The 17,880-nt window shown below is 43.5% G+C and overlaps 1 protein-coding gene across 1 annotated transcript in view; it reads right to left on the minus strand.

Annotated features, from left to right (window-relative positions):
• Positions 1-8,158, minus strand: part of LOC136638826 (zinc transporter ZIP11-like) — a 160,506-nt gene extending 152,348 nt beyond the window's left edge. The window contains exons 1-2 of the mRNA XM_066612853.1: positions 8,071-8,158; positions 228-398 (exon numbers count right to left, since the gene is read on the minus strand). Of these exons, the coding sequence (XP_066468950.1) occupies positions 228-398; positions 8,071-8,158 (259 nt within the window). The remainder of the gene's footprint in view (positions 1-227; positions 399-8,070) is intronic.
• Between the last annotated feature and the right edge of the window lie 9,722 nt (positions 8,159-17,880).

Raw genomic sequence — 17,880 nt, forward strand, 5'->3', positions numbered from 1 at the left:
AATGCATAAAATCATAGCCTTAATGTAACACGAGTTCCTCTCATCCAGCAGCCCTTGAGAAAGATGATAACCTTGACATTAACATATTGCCAAGCACCTTGAGAAGAAGGACATGAGGCCAAAATGGGTGCTAACTGCACACACCAATTCAGCTGGATTCGTCTCCTAGAGAACTAGCATCTTCAGGGGTCATAGTCATTAGCACTAGAAAGCAGGTTGATGCTTACCAGGAATATTGTGTATTGTTATTGCTAAGATGAGCAGCAAGATTCTCCTCCAGCTGTTGCTTGCAGGCACCAGTGTGTTGTCTCTGAGCATCTGGGGTGGAGCAGAAGCATCTGGTTGGCTCCCTCCAGCACCTTTCCTTCTCTGGTAGGGCTCTCCATTTTCACCTTTGTCTATTGCAAAGATAATAGAAATAGGATGAGTTTATACAGAAGTGCAGGATCCATACAAAGTTTAAACCAAAGCTGTAGGGATAAGACTGATGACTCCTGTAGGCTGCAGGTTTCTGCAACCACTGCAAGCAAATATCAGTATCTTCAATTTCATCTTCCCTTATCTCATGCTCATTCACCTCCTGCTGCTAAGCAACTTGGAGCCCAATCCTATGCATGTCTACTCAGAAGTAAGTCCCAGTAGCGTCAATGAGGCTTACTCCCAGGAAAATGTGGGTAAGATTGGGCTGTTGGACTGCTATCCAATACACACTTTTTCAGGAGTAAGGTCCACTAAACACAATGGGACTTACTTCTGAGTAGGGATGTAGGGATGCATGGGGCAATATAAATAGACAGCACCTTCTTCTCTCTCTATAGCAGGAAGGGGATTGCAGCATTGTTGGCTTTCCCCTCCTCCTCCGCTCCCCCGCATCATAAGACGGCAGAGCAAATGATCAAACAAATGCTGCTTTCGCTACTGTCTCTCCTCCTCACTACAAGTAAGGCAGTGAAATGGCTGACCTCTAAAACTGCAAACAAGGGGAGAGGGGGCTGTAGCCAAGAAGGGCTCACCACCAGGACACTGTCTTATCTACCAAACTCATGGATATTCAGAACCACACAGGGTTTGCAACTCATTTCATTTTGGCATCCTTCAGTCTCGGAAGACTATGGTATCGCGCTCTGAATGGTGGTTCTGGAACAGAGTGTCCTCTCCAGTGCGCGAAGCCTGGGTAAAGAAGGTATGGAGGATAGACTGTTACCCATGCAGCAAATCCCCCCTCTCCATGTCGCTGGAATGGTCCAATGGAAAGGCAGAGGCCAATACGGTTGGTTCCAGCGGCATCGCAGGAGTTGCCAGAACGTGACTGTGTTCAGCCATGAACTGACTCAGGGACTCCAGCTCTGAATTTTGCCTCGAGGTTGACTCCTGAAGCCTTTTCCATAACTGGATGTAGCCACAAGGCAGTGGAGGTTTGGGATCAGAGTTTTCCTTCTCTCAGATGAGCTGCCTTCCCAGGCTAACGAGTCCCATTTAACCGGTTTGCAACTATGCATTCAAAAACCCACATGGAAGGCTCAAGACTCATGGATTAAGAGCAGGACAAGTGGGAAAGAGATACTTGGATATTCAGGGCATAAAACCTACAGAAAAAGAGAGCCATGTAAGTACTGCTTCCTAACATGTGCTTCTTCTGCAGAAAATGACCATTGTCACATGCCTATCTGCACGTTTGATCTGGGCCCAAGGCAGGCCAGCTCAATCTCTGAGTCACCAAGTGAAACACAGACCCCAGCCATATATGGCAGCATACCAGGTTGAATTTGTCTCCTATTTTTGCAATCCAAATAGGTAACGTTAGAGTTCATCACAGAAAGACAGTGCAAACTGCCACACCACAGGAGCCAGCTCCAGAATCTACAAAAAAGACGAAAGCATACCTTGCACTTTCATCTGGAGAGAGACCAGAGCATGGATGAAAGTCAAAAATGGATGAATGACAAAGTATAGCCTTATTTAGCTTGCAGATTTATTTTGGCTAGTGAAAAACGTTAATAACACTGTAACACCTGCAAATGCACGTGAAACCTAAACAAACAGAAATAAAAGAAAAATAAGCATAAGAAAGTTGACAAATGTCATGGATGTTGGATATAATTGGACAAAAGAAGAAAGGATATGGATGCAATCTGAAATGTCGTTATAACTTAAAGTGGTTATAGCTGAAAGCGGTTGAATGAACAAAGTGATGAAAGTCAAGTGATGAAAGTCAAGGTACACCTGTACCTGTGGGGCTTCAGTGTATTACATCAGAGAGCATGGTATTGTGATTAGAATGTCAAAGAGGAACCAGGAAGACCCAGGTTCCCAAACACTTCTCAGTCATAAAGCTCACTGGATAACCTGGGGTCAGTAACCATCTCTCAGCCTACCTACATCACCGAACTGCTGTAAAGATAAAATGGGTATGGAAAGAATCATATATACTACTCTAAGGGCACAATCCTAACCAGGTCTACTCAAAAGTAAGTCATATTTTTTCAATGGGGCTTATATAAACCATCTTGATAACATTTTTTTGTTGTGGAAAAGCAAAATAATTATAATAGGATTACACAACTTGCAAATCACCAAACAGAACACAATCCTTGTGACTTGTAACAGTAATATATGGTAGAAGTTGTGCAGGTCTGATTTAGGACATGAATATTCTTGTTTTGGTTCAGTTTAAACCACTTCTGCCCAAAGGTGCACATACCAAAAGGAATCAAATGTGTACATCTGTGGGTTGGGCAGAAATGGGTTAATGAAGGTAGTCAAAGGCTACAACAACAAGTGCGCTTTCAGAATTTTGCAAATTCTTGAATTTCAACAGTCACATAGCTAGTCATGTAAATCTGTGGCTGGAAATTCAACTACAAATAGCAATGGGCAAACTCATCTAAGGCTGCAATCCTATCCACACTTTCCTGGAAGTAAGCCCCATTGACTATAATGGGGTTTACTTCTGAGTAGACAGGCATAAGATTGGGCTAAGGCATATTAATTTGTAGTTATTTGACTAATTTCCTAAATGTTGACTGAAAGTTAATCTAAACTTCATACAAAACCAGGGTCCTAGGTTCTGCCACATTACGACAACAGCACTGTAGCATGCCAGGGTTTGGTCTCAGGCTCTCCCAAGCCAGGCATGTGCCACCATGATCGACCTTTATCACTAGCAAGTTACAAAAAAGGCAGGGAGAATGGGGAGGTCTTCACAGAAAGCAATAACAAGGCACTTTGCTAACATGGAAATGATGCTGGTCTGAAACAGACCTGGATACTAAAAATCTAGTAGCCACCCTCATTTCAGAGTTTGCTTTGTCACAACCTTTCCTATTTTTGCTGCCATTGCTGATGGAATTATCAACCCCACAAGTAGTTACATGCAATGAAGCCCATTAGCACCATTTTCACAACCAGGAGCATCATCATCATCATGTGAAATACTTTCTTTACTTATCAACAAAATCCCCCATTGTGCCTCAACACTCTGTTTCTCCAGGTTTCCCAATTAACTCTAAAGAACCTCATCCTTTATTTTCGCTGTTCAACTATGGCTCAGCTCCAATCTCAAACATCGCAACTGCAACACAATATACTACAGTATCTGCCATTAAATTTGGAAAATAAATTACAATTCTGTAACCAAAAATTACGGGGACCTAGTTTAGTAGGTGGGTTTGAAACACAGCATACTTTTAAAATCAGCATTCTGCTGTTTCCATGTAACGCAATAACTTATTGATTTTACACAGCACCATCAACTCACATGGTGTTTTACAACTTATGGTTAGGACACAGGTGCCCCAAGAAGTTCAAAATCTAAAGTTTGTCAGTGGGGAGAGAATACAAAAGGAAGATAGAACGATCACAAAAGGAGGAACTAAAACACACGCTAAGTTGGTCTTTGTTGCATTGAGGGATAGAGTTATCATTTGTTTAACACGTTTTCTCACTAGATAGATACCAACCCTACACATTACCCAGTGACAGGACCTTTGCTGAAAGGCTCCTCTGATTTAACAGCAAGTAGGAGCAAACCAAACACAACTTAAGACAATCAAAAGGGCAGAACACGCAACATTCTGAATTGCGATAAATTCTTTCCCTTTACCCACTAAAGTTAGAAGAAGCTGTAAAATAAAATTAGGAAGGTAGATGTTCCTGAACTTTACATAGGCAGCAGCTGTGTTCAGACCGCAAAGGAGATTTGACATTTTAGATGCATTTGAAACTCTTACCTCCACCCCTCTTAATTTTCTGAGTAGACTAGCAAGTGCCAGAAGTCATTTGAAGGAGATTCTGAATTAATGTCAATTGCTTCTCATGCCATTTCCAGGCAAGTTAATGCTTAAAAACTGTCATGTTGCACTTAACGTGGTGGCTGTTAAGAATCTGCAGCATATTAAAATAAAAATGCTTCTGCAAATGAACACATGAAACCAATAGAGAAAGGAAATGGGCTCTTTCTAAGCTGCAACTTGTCATCCAGAAGAATAGAAAGAGGAGTAGGGACAACTAAAATGCATTCAGTAGTACTGTAAAAAAAATTGGTCTCATGACATTTTCAGTGCAAGTTGTTCAGATCTGATTTGAATAATCATCAGAAAAACACATAAAATGGAGATTAAGGCAATTCTATAAACTGCCCTTCTGAAAATCCAACTACGTTACATTCCAATACTTTTAATGGTATCTTGCTTGGGTGAGCCTGTCTAAAAAGTTCATCGTATTTTGTCCTATTGACACATCTAGGTCAAGTACTGCTCCCCTTTTTACAGAACAAAATCCAAAGGCAAAGGGCACAGTAAAACCCAGTAAAAGTTAATGACTAAAGCTACGGTCCTATGCATACTCATTTCAGAGCAAGTTAAGCTTAGCTCACCTCCATGTAATCAGGCATAGAGTTGTGCTGCCCTAAAAAACATAGTATCTTAAATTACATTATAAGGCTCAGGTCCCATATTAGGTCCCCTGAAGCAACCTTGTGTAACAGCCAAGCATTTGATAAAATCCTGAACACCTATAGAAGAATGAGGGACTACAAACTTGAGTACAAAAGAGTACAAACTCTCATTAGGCTTCAAAACTAAACACATCATCAAGGCATGAAGTAAGCAGCTCAATATACTGTACCAATTACTGTAGCATACTCAGAGCCCAATCCTGAGCTTGGCACGCCAGTTCACCACTGGCATGCACTGTTGCAGATGTGCCCTAAGTCAGACAAGTGCCAGTGGTAGCCCACCGCTGGCTGGCGCCGAACTACCACCAGGCAGGCAGCCAACCTCTGCTGCTCAGTGGTCGCATGGACGGCTGAGCAGCAGCAAGGTAAGCAGGGGCATGGGGGGAGGCGTTCCGGGGAGGCGGGGAGAGGATGGGGGAAGCATGCCAGGGGAGGGAGTGGGGAGGAACGGAGGCAGGATTGGTGGTGTGACGCTCCATCGAATCCAAAGTCTCCGTGTTGGGCTCACCGCCCAACACGGAGGCACTTGATTCACCGGCGACCTTTTTGTTGGCAGTGAATCAAGCAGCCCCATTGTGGGGCTACTGCGTTTACCTGGGGAAGGGAATGAAAGTCCTCTTCTCCTGAGGTGCTGCCCGCGGTTGCTCAAAGCATGCAGGATGCAGCAGCAGTCATTTTTGGCACCACCGCAGCCACACATCCCGGGCAGCTCAGGATGGGGTTGCCCGTCTTTTCTGCAGTATTCAATTCTTTCCTCAGCACAGAAATTCACATTATTTAAACTGGGTCTATTCAAACAGTTTAATCTAAACGTGAAATAAATGTCTCTTCACAATTGATGTGCCAAACTCATAAGAATATTGAGAATAAAGAACCGAACACTAACTAGAAAAACCATCATTAATTTGTAGCTACCATGTACACTGAAAGCTGCACTGCAAGTGGTTCCTGTTCCTGTTTCCTTTGAAGAAAAATAAACAAAGCATTTGTTGTGTGAGGAAGGTCTCTTCCAATGGCTACACAACTTTATATGGAACTGTCCTTGCTAGAACACCAACACATCTTGTCTTGAAGGGAGATAGAAGCTCTGTCCTTCTGGGAAGATATGTACCTCTTCATATTCCAGACTGACAGCCCAATCCTATCCACTCCCACCCCCTCTGATGCATCAGTGCTAAAACAGCAACTGCTGCATCCAATGGGGGGCCACTTACAGAGGTCTCTTCCCAGTTATGGATAATCAGATTTAAAAGCAAGTAGGATCAAGTATGAGCAAACATAGTTTGCGAGGGTAAGGGCGAAATCCTAATCTGGACCAAATCTCTTGTGCTGGCCCTGGAGTGTTGTGAAAGTGCCACAGAGCCACTAAGGGCGCAATCCTATCTTCATGTTAGGCTGGTGCAAGTCCTTTGAGCCAGCCTAGGAGGTCACATATGTGGCATAAAGCACATTTGCACCTCTTCAGGAGCAAGCCACACCAATGCACAGAGGTGTGCTGGAGCATGGAGGCTGCATCCAGCCTTCGTGGTGGCTTGCAGAGCAAGCCTTGTGTCGGCTAAGCTCGGCCAACGCAAGGCTCTGTGATGAGTGGGGAGGAGACAGGAAGGAGGAATTCCAGGGCAGGGAAAGGCAGGCTGAGGGTGGTCCCAGGGGCAGGCGGGCAGGGAGGCGGATCTGGGATCCGGCTGTTATGCCAGATCCCAACCCCCATTCCCAAGCAGCACAGAGCAGTTACAAGCCAATTCGCTCTCCTCGGACATGGGCCACATAAGAACAGCCCCACTGGATCAGGCCATAGGCCCATCTAGTCCAGCTTCCTGTATCTCACAGCGGCCCACCAAATGCCCCAGGGAGCACACCAGATAACAAGAGACCTCATCCTGGTGCCCTCCCTTGCATCTGGCATTCTGACATAGCCCATTTCTAAAATCAGGAAGTTGCGCATACACATCATGGCTTGTAACCCGTAATGGATTTTTCCTCCAGAAACTTGTCCAATCCCCTTTTAAAGGCGTCCAGGCCAGATGCCGTCACCACATCCTGTGGCAAGGAGTTCCACAGACCAACCACATGCTGAGTAAAGAAATTTTTTTTTTTGTCTGTTCTAACTCTCCCAACACTCAATTTTAGTGGATGTCCCCTGTTTCTGGTGTTATGTGAGAGTGTAAAGAGCATCTCTCTATCCACTCTGTCCATCCCCTGCATGATTTTGTATGTCTCAATCATGTCCCCCCTCAGGCGCCTCTTTTCTAGGCTGAAGAGATGCAAACGCTGTAGCCTTTCCTCATAAGGAAAGTGCCTCAGCCGAGTAATCATCTTAGTCACTCTCTTTTGCACCTTTTCCATTTCCACTATGTCTTTTTTGAGATGTGGCGACCAGAACTGGACACAATACTCCAGGTGTGGCCTCACCATCGATTTGTACTACAGCATTATAATATTAGCCGTTTTGTTCTCAATACCCTTCCTAATGATCCCAAGCATAGAATTGGCCTTCTTTACTGCTGCCGCACATTGGGCTGACACTTTCATCGACCTGTCCACCACCACCCCAAGATCTCTCTCCTGATCTGTCACACAGCTCAGAACTCATCAGCCTATATGTAAAGTTTTGATTTTTTGCCCCAATGTGCATGACCTTACACTTACTGACACTGAAGTGCTTCTGCCATTTTGCTGCCCATTCTGCCAGTTTGGAGAGATCCTTCTGGAGCTCCTCACAATCACTTCTGGTCTTCACCACTTGGAAAAGTTTGGTGTCGTCTGCAAACTTAGCCACTTCACTGCTCAACCCTGTCTCCAGGTCATTTATGAAGAGGTTGAAAAGCACCGGTCCCAGGACAGATCCTTGGGGCACACTGCTTTTCACTTCTCTCCATTGTGAAAATTGTCCATTGACACCCACTCTGTTTCCTGCTCTTCAACCAGTTCTCAATCCATGAGAGGACCTGTCCTCTAATTCCCTGACTGTGGAGTTTTTTTCAGTAGCCTTTGGTGAGGGACCTTGTCAAACGCCTTCTGAAAGTCCAGATATATAATGTCTACGCGTTCTCCCGCATCCACATGCCTGTTGACCTTTTCAAAGAATTCTATAAGGTTCGTGAGGCAAGACTTACCCTTACAGAAGCCATGCTGACTCTCCCTCAGCAAGGCCTGTTCGTCTAAGTGTTTTGAGACTGCATCTTTGATTAGGCATTCCACCATCTTACCCGGTATAGATGTTAGGCTGACCAGCCTATAGTTTCTTGGATCCCCCCTCTTTCCCTTTTTAAAGATAGGCGTGACATTTGCTATCCTCCAATCTTCTGGCACCGTGGCCGTTTTGAGGGACAAGTTGCATATTTTAGTCAAGAGATCAGCAACTTCATTCTTCAATTCCTTAATAACTCTTGGGTGGATGCCATCAGGGCCCGGTGACTTACTGATCTTTAATTTATCAATGAGGTCTGAAACATCTTCTCTTTTCACCTCTATCTGACTTAATTCCTCGGTCAGGAGGGGCCGTTCGGGCAGCGGTATCTGCCCGAAGTCTTCTGCCGTGAAGACAGATGCAAAGAACTCATTTAATTTCTCTGCCATCTCTAAGTCTCCTTTTATCTCCCCTTCCCCTCTCTCACCATCCAGAGGGCCAACCGCTTCTCTGGCGGGTTTCCTGCTTCTAACATATTGAAGAAGCTTTTATGATTCCCCTTAATGTTGCTGGCCATGCGTTCCTCATAGTCTCGCTTGGCCTCCAAAAAAAATATCGTTACGCTTAGGGGGGATTCTGACTTAGAGGCATTCGTTCAGTCAATCCCACAGATGGTAGCTTCGCCCAACTGGTTCCTCAGCCAAGCACATACACCAAATATCTGGTGTATGTCTGCAAGTTCGAGGAGACCCATGGGGCTGCAGTGGCTTAACGGGGGTAAGGGGAAGAGTTTCCCCTTACCTCTGGCTGAGCCACTTTGGCGCTCTATCTTGCGCTGGATACAGCGCAAGCTTCTTGGCCTGTCTATTCCAGTGCAGGATAGGATTGCGCTGCACATGCCCAAAAATTGTACTGGATATAGCGCAGGCCTACTGGTCTCACTGTTCCAGCACAAGTTAGGATTGTGCTGCAAGTCTCTGTGACAAGGGGTGGTAGTGCTGAGTGTCTACTCAGGACACATGTTACTTTGAGAAGGCCCCATGACTGCCCCCCCCCCACAAGTTGCTGCATGTGCCCCATTGTCATGGCTGCATTGGTGCTGGAAAGGTGGATAGGATTAGGCCGTTACTCAGTGATCTTCTCCACTATAAACACTATCTATAAGCATTAAAATTATGACTGTTTCCATCTGCTTACAGTCATGAGCAGATGGCTCAAACAAATCTGCCTTCCACTGAAAGGTTGCTCCCAACAGTATATCTGCCAACATGCTACCTATACAGCAAGACATTCCTTGCTTTCTAAGAGAGACTTCCCACAGCCTGATAGAGCTGTCATTAGTACCCCATCTGGCCATCTAAGCATTCCCCAATGTGTGGTTTGTTCCCTTCAGTGCTGTGATCGTACAGATCCTTCTGCATCTCAATCTTCTCTCCTGAGCAAGAAGGGCAGAGGTGCGTTATCATTGCCAAATACTGTACACACGAGTCAGGTAATAATTTTGTGAATTCTGAAGGCATGTGGGAATGGAACGTTATCGAGGGGAAATTACAAAAGCAGATTGTGCTAAGCATAGTGTATATGGAGTGGCACACTGTACAGAAAACAAGCTGAAGTGGCATTGTCCTGTAGGCAAGCAATGTAACAGATTTCCAATATCCCTAATATGCTGATTTTCACATGCTGATTTCACTGTCCACAGGGAGAGAGCATCATAGCGAGCTGTCCAGAACAGCACAGAAATTCAATAGTAAGTTGAACAGATCCACACCTGGCCAAGTACGATACATTCCTAAGGCTATGAACAGCTATAAACAACAAGTTAAAATCACTGGCTTAGGTCTGACTCCATCTTGTAGACCTGCAGCCATTTTGAACTAACTGTGGGAACAAAGCTTGTCAGCAGGCTGAGAAACCCATTCCTTATCAGGATTCTTGCTTCTGCCTGGCTAGAAGCTTGATAAGGGTACTTTGCATCAAGGACTTGCTAATTGGAAATGGGAGTCAGGTATGAATCTCCAGTTGGGAGGAGTCGGAATGAGTGACCAACAGAAACACCAGCTGGTGAGGTCATTCACCAAAAGGTTCGGCAGGTCAGAATCTCTAGTTGGCCAAGAGTCAACTTTAAGGTATAAAAAACATGGTTGCTGAGAGGGGGTGAACAGCTCACTGCCATTCCATCATGGACATCTGTTCATATCAGCCATGATGCAACAGGTAGGAAAGCTACCCTTTGCATATGCTCAGGAGTTGGAAAGATCCAAATGAGCATTAGGAACAAGTAAGCTTAGCTTACTGTTTTAGCATTGTGTGCGTGCTGTATTATTCTCTCAAAAAACCTAAATGCTTTTCAAATTATTGTGTAACCACAATTCTATTCTTTAAACAAACCATTCTATTATTACAGTCTTGTATCTGAGCGAGTACAAAGTAATTGGTCCATCTAAGCCTGGCCTAGGCCATTCTACTACCATGAAGCAAACCAGAGCCTTGAGGCTTGACTCCCTGGAGTTGAGGAGGGGAGTTCAGAGATTGCAAGGGCTGGAGAGTTAGCCCATAGGACCTCAGTTGGTGGTGGCAATTACAGTAGGGCAGTTGCCCTGAGGACCTTTATGCCCACCAGTTTATGACATTTGGCTAGCCAGGAGGATGTGTGCAAGAACTTGTATTCAACCTTTGACTTATTTGCCTGAGAACTGTACCCTGCCTTTTCATGGAGCATTTAGACCTCTGAGATAGTAGGATACCCAGAACCAAATTGGGAACTTGCATTTCTGATTCACTGGGAGTGTTGGGCCAATGAACGAGGAATGCATATTACCAGTCAGAAAGACATGCCGAACTGTGACAAGACACTTTCAGAGTGTGCCAAGCACTTCACATGTATTATCTTGATGTTGTTACTACAACACCTCAGGTAAGTAGAATTATCTCCATGTTGCACTTGGAAGACTGGGTACAAAAACAGTGGCTTTCCCAAGTCCACCTGGACTTGACGACAATTTGTAGCTCAGTCCCTTAGCCACTACACCATGCACAGAGAGAGGGAGGGTGCATGTATCTGTGCATGTGTATATATACATAGAGAGTCCGTGTCATATGTAGTAGAGCATATGCTTTGTTTCTCTTCAGATATGCGATTGTATTACTGCAGAATTCAGCACGAGATGAGTGTCTGGCTATGCTCCTTTAGACCTGGTATCCAGCCCAGCGCCCCCCATTAGCACTACTTATTTCCCTGTTCTAGGGAAATAAGAATGAAAAAAATGACACTGGGCATTCTCAGAAATTGAGATGCACGCTTTAATATGAAGCATCACTGCAAATGGTTAAATCTCAATCAGTCTCACTTCCCAACACACCAAGACCTCTAGTTTCCAGGAATCTTCTGAATGGAGCAGACATATCTCCAGCCATTCAACTGTACTTCAGACATGGGACCACATCTAACAAAAGGAGCTCTCTATTCCAAGAGGCCCAATTGCATTTAGCATGCTGCCAAAGTTACCTTTTTGTTGTTATTCACTTTGTTTGCCAGTCAAAGATGTATCACAACAATTCTTCATGTAAAACTGGTCACACACATAACGTCCAACTGTCCACCCCAAACATTATTTTCTTTAGTACAAAGTACCCTCATGAATGTCACTGGCAGCTCTGTTGCCTGTTCCCCTCTGCCATCATTCAGCATGACAAAGAGGAAGAGAATTTTCTGAATCAAAGATTCCAATGACTGCCTGATAAGTTACCATTCGTACCCACTGAGGCAATGAAAAATGTTATCCATGCAATCAACAGATACTTGTCATACCAAAAACCTCTTGTTCTCTACACAGAAAGAAATAGGACTTCTGAATGCACCATCACACTAGGCAATTGCTGTGGTATTTTTTCCCCCTGAGTGCATTAAAATCACTTGCTTGAGTATACATTTAGCAGTTCTAAGGACAACTGTATACTTATCAGGAAAATGCAGGAAAATGAACAGAGAAAGAAGAAATAAAGATGTCTGGATATAGTAAGAACAGGACTGGAGACCAGACATTTCCAAACTGTCCATCCAATTGGAGCAGACAGCTTCATACATTTACAATATATACATACATCTATATGTGCTTAAATGAATAATTCTGATTTCACATTCTATTCTGGATGTCAGACTAAAGCGTTTTTCACATTTTATATTTATTTTTCACACTTTTATACCACCCTTCCTCCAAGGCGCTCAGTATGGTGTACTTAGCTCCTATTTTAATTCAAGAAAAAGGTTGCGCTTCCACTATTAGGAGCTGGGGGAATATTGCTGAAGACACATTTTCAAAAATATCTGAACATAGGCAATGTTCAATGTGCTTCAAGCAAGCTTTTGATTGAACAGTGTTATTAAAGTAGTGTCAACAGCCTTAAAGAAAATTAGGGCCCAGTACAACAGTGATTGGATATTAGGGTGGGTTACATTTGTACCAGCCATTGCTACTAGAAAATGCCAATGGTGGCAGATCCAGGACAATAGTGCCAAAGAACAAGAAATGCAGGAGCAAAACTAGATTTATACCATTTCTCCCTCCCTTTCAAATTGTGCATTTCCAATACCAATATTTGAAGACATATCATAAACCATATGAGAGGAGTTTCTTAATTTCCTTTCAAACAAAATCAGTTTTACAATTCATTGTTACTGTGCAATCTTTTGAAAACCCAAATGTGAAAACAAGAAACAAAACTGAGAATCCTAATATCAGATATGGCAACGTTTCTTTTGAAGAAAATGCCACTGCCAATTGTCCTAACGTAGTCATCCTCACACATTTAGCACAGGGACCCACTTTTTAGAATGAGAATCTGCCAGGACTCACTGGAAGTGATGTCATTACCAAAAGTGATGTCATCAAGTAGGAACATTTTTAACAAACCTATACTGCAATCCTACCCACACTTACCCAGCAGTAAGTCCCATTGACTATCATTGTTAAAAGCATATACAGAGTAGCTTGTTAAAAGTACAGGTCTGTAACATTTCCCCAAATGCAGTCACATACCATGGGAGCATCAAGTTTAATATATGAAAAATAAAATATTGAAATGAATGGGGACCCACCTGAACTTGGCTCACAACCCACCTAGTGGGTCCCAATCTATAGTTTGAGAAACACTGTCCTAAAGCAACACATTCTGTGTACACTTTCCAAACTCCTTTGCTACCATTTATGAATGTCAACTGAACGGCCCAACCAGGAACATTCATAGCCTGACTGGAGAACTCTCATAGTCCCATCACTGTAAAGAACTTTAGAAGAATTAAACACACATACACAAACTCCAAAAGACAGGGAGCTACCTGGGTAACAACTCTAATGGGGAAAGATAACAACAGAAAGTGAGAAAATTACAACCTTATTGCTTACAAGTACTGTGTGTAGTGGCAGAGAATGCACTTCATACCTGCTCTGATCTTCAATGCCAAACAAACAGATATTGAAGCAGCAAGTCTTAAGAGGGGAAGGGCCTGGGGCAAGGAGATCTTGGGCTGTGCTCCAAAATTACTTGAAGAGGTGTGCATATTCCTACAAGTCTCTGATTAAGTAACTACAGAATTTAGCACTATGCAAAGAATGTAGTGATTTTCTTGTCCTCAATGAGTATTTGCATGAAGAAAGCCTGAGATGCTGCAAGTGCGGGTTTCCATCTATCAAGAGGCTTCCATCAGTCAAGAAGTAATAGCCTCTTGTCTCTCTTCTCGGGAGTGGGATATGCAAAAAGCAAACATTTATTCACATTTTCTTAATTTGCTTCATTCTGTTTCAGAATGATGCAAAGTACAGAATTCATTTTTTGGAAATTGGAAACTGACTAATGTAAATTAGTCAGAATTTTAACTTACTGTACTTTCTCTCTCAAAAATATACAGTCCTATTTATCTGTGAATCACACACTGAACTGTCATGGGACCACATGTTCAAGGGTAACAGCTGCATTTACCTTTTGCACACTGACTACCATGGGACTGACTGCCAAGCCTCATGGTAATCATGTGATCTACAAAGGAAAGCGAAGCATAGAGATGGAAAAATAGCATCACCCCCAAAAATCTATAGCAATGCTGGAAGTACAGTCCAAACAGTCTGCTTCTAAAACTTCTCCTTAGCCAATGGAATATCTTTCACACATCTAAAATACCAACACATCACCATACTGGAGCTGGAAAAGTGAACCGAAAATTACACACAACCTCCAGTATAAACAACAACAACAGAGAAAGATTCCAAAGCTTTGTAGCTGCTGTTTTACTTTGGAAAGAGCTTGGTATTTCCTCCCCAGCAGGAGGGCCAATCTTCTCATACCATTTTAATCTGACCCATCTCTCTTTCCACTACTTTTCATATTCACAACTTTCAGAGGGACACAGATTTCCAAGATGAGCACGTGCACATATGCAAGCAAACCTCTTAGGTTACCCAAAAGCCGTCTCAGGAGAAGATAGCAGATGCTTCAATTTCGTCACTCAGCACAGCTGTCCAAACCAAACCCTGCCACATCTAAAAGAAGAATGCCTGTCAGTCCTTCAATGCCATATGGAAGTTTTATTTGTTTGGCTTTCAAGCAGTACAGTTTCACAGCAGCTCCATCACATTTTTCATGTTACACGCAAAAGGAAATAAAGATCTTGTTGAAACTGAATAGACAAGAGAAGCCAATTTGGGTAAAACAGACATAAGTACTGTAACTAAGGACCTAGGAGAGGAGGGTAAAGGGGTAATTTGTACCCGGGCCCAAAGGGGGGCCCAGGAGCCAAAGGAGGGGGCCCAGAAATTTCCTGGGATGTTAAGTTTTCCTGTCTACTCAGACTTGTTGCCTGCACGGGATGCTGGGGACACTACTGATGCCACATGGGTTGGCAGACCTGGGCTCCAAAGACTTTTCCAACTTTACCCTCCCCCTACCCTGTTTTGCCCCTTCCTGCCCATACTTGATCATCATTTGGAGGATTGGGGGATATCTCTCCCATCTTCCCAGTGAAAAAATTGTGAAGATATTGGGTAATCTGAGATGCACGTTAGGAAGATTAAAAGGTAAATCTCTCCCTCCCTCCCTCCCACACACCACACAAGTCTACTCAGAAATGTCTCATTATAGCTAATGACCTTGCTACCAGAAATACGGACAAATGAAATCCCCATCCAGGTAGTATCTTGGACAACTACACATGATTGAAAGCCTTGAATCACCAGCCAACCAACAGGATGGTTGCACTTAGGCAAAGGATTATTTTGCACTGAACTCACTAGCTAGCCATCTCCCTCCTGCCTCCCATGTTCCACTGCTGCTTCATGACACATTGGCCTGGTTCACATGCTCTAAGAAATGGTTGGATCATAAATGAGGTCAGGAGCACAAATGCAACACTTCCCCCTCGCCTTGCAAGCACATGCAAAGCTTCCTGGTTTCTTTAACCAAATTTTTATGATGTCTGAACCAGGAAACTGCAATTTAAAACAATCCCAAGATATCACAGCTACCCAGTAGTTTAGGAAGAAGAAAACTGGGGAGCACTGAAATACAGAGGTGAATGCAAAGAGGGTCAGTGGTGTCATAGTTGGACAGTCTCAGAAGTTCAACACCAATCCCCACCCCCATCACTATGTTTGTAATCCTTGTATCCCATGAAACCTCCACTTCTCATCACCTCCTGTCAGTCACAGGACAAGAGATGCCTAGCCAAGGGGACAGTGGACTGGCCATGGACAACTGGGCTAGATGAGCTGATGTGTGGATATCTGAATTAAGAAGCAGGCAACCAACAATTGCAATGCTTAGGTTCAGACAGCTGCCCCACCTTGCTTGCTTACAGCTGACCTGCCAGTTACACAATCAGGATAGTTTTTGACATCAGCAAAATAAGGCATCCCTGTAAACAAGAGCCAGCCCTGCAGAGACACTACCCGCTCCCATTCTGCACTGGCAATAGAGACTTTGGTAGTGCTCCTATCATTCATCTCACCAGCTCACTCAGAGACAACAGCAAACGGTTTGCCAAGAACACGCAAAGAAGATTGAGCTGTTAGAGGGGGCATGAGGGGAGGACCCTGACAGAGTCTCTCTTGGTGGTTGTGTAGGTGTCTATGACTGCAATCCTAACCACACTTTCCTGAGAGTAAGCCCCACTGAACAAAACTTACTTCTGAGAAGTCCTGGTTAGGATTGTGCCCTTTGTGAAAGCACCTTTCATTTGTGACTTAATCAGGGTGAAGCCAGTGCAACTGGTCCTACTAAACATTCCTTGATGACCTCCTACAGTCATGACACTAGAACTTCCAGAAAGGTAACAAAATCAATCTCTTTCCAATTTTCCACCTCATTTAAATGCAGCTTAATGCTACCTATATACAGTTTGCATATTTCCTTTCATTAACTGCTATACGGCTGAGCCACCTGCTTACTTGCACACAAGACAGGCAAAATAGAAACAGTTTAAACAGTAATATAGCAGCAACAAAAAAATGTCCAGGAGTTCACTTACGCTTCGCCTTGAGATATCCCCAGTTCAGCCAAGATTGTATGCTTCTCCTGGGTTTCACTTCTGTCTAACCACAACTTAGAGAAGTCTTCCACTACCACCCCAAAGTTCTGGAAATATTGGAAGCACTCATTCATACCAGTGCTTAACCTTTCATTATTCTAAGGTCCTTTTCATGCTACCACTCGCTCCTTAAGTTTGCATGACATACTTCAGCCCAGACATTACCAGTATAACATCCAGGAATGGTTTTATTTCTACCTGACATGGTTTTAGACAGGATGATATTATCATCATCATCAAGAATATTTATACAGCATACTGCTTTTCAACAAGAGTTGTTCACAAAGTGAACAAATAGTAAAATAAAATAAAATGGTTCCTTAATACCATTTTAATATTTTTATATGATGATGTTCTAGTTTGCAGCAAGAACCAGAAGTTTTGACCTATGTACTTGCATACAGATCTCTGGAACCTAACCTGTATACACACAAAGGAAACTTGGTGTATATCAGTGTTCCTCAACCAGCCCTTCAGGTACCACCAGTGGTACTTGAGGTGGTGTTTGGTGGTACTTTCAGGACCCCTGCTGCCCTGAAACGCAACACAACCAACAGTGGTAGGAGGCTCCAAAGAATGCTTTTCTATGCTTGAGAAAGTCCCCCTGTCCACCCTGAGCCTCTTACTGGTATTTGTCGCTTCACATCTGGCCTCCCAACCCGGAAGTAACTGGCAAAGATGTCATCGCCAGTTATATCCGAAGATACTTTGAATAGGTGGACCGTGTGAAGTGGTATGGCAGAGGACAAATGTTGAGAAGCATTGTGAAAAATAGCTAACCCCAATTAACATTCTTTTAACACCAACTTTAAAGTCACAGACACTGACTTTACGTGCTTAATACAACTGATTCGATAAATTCAGAAGAATTCTATCCCTTAGAATACAGGACCCATCTGCAGTGCGCTAAGGGCTTCCAGTTGGCTGAGTGAATACTGCCCACATCACCAAATGAAAAAGAAAAACAAAGCAAGTACTTCCATCCTTCCCGAGCAGCCTTCTCCTCCCCCTCATCTCAGAATAAAAAACAACTCATTAAATTACAATAAGAGAAATACATCTAGGCTTTTAAATTTATAAAACAAACACACGCATATAACGTAAAAGAAACTATGGTTGGCAACCTTCAGTCTGGAAAGACTATGGTATAAGCCTACAGCTCCCGGTATTCCCAGGCGGTCTCCCATCCAAGTACTAACCAGGCCTGACCCTGCTTAG

Source organism: Tiliqua scincoides, chromosome 2 (assembly GCF_035046505.1).
Source record: "Tiliqua scincoides isolate rTilSci1 chromosome 2, rTilSci1.hap2, whole genome shotgun sequence".
NCBI classification, from domain to species: Eukaryota; Metazoa; Chordata; class Lepidosauria; order Squamata; family Scincidae; genus Tiliqua; species Tiliqua scincoides.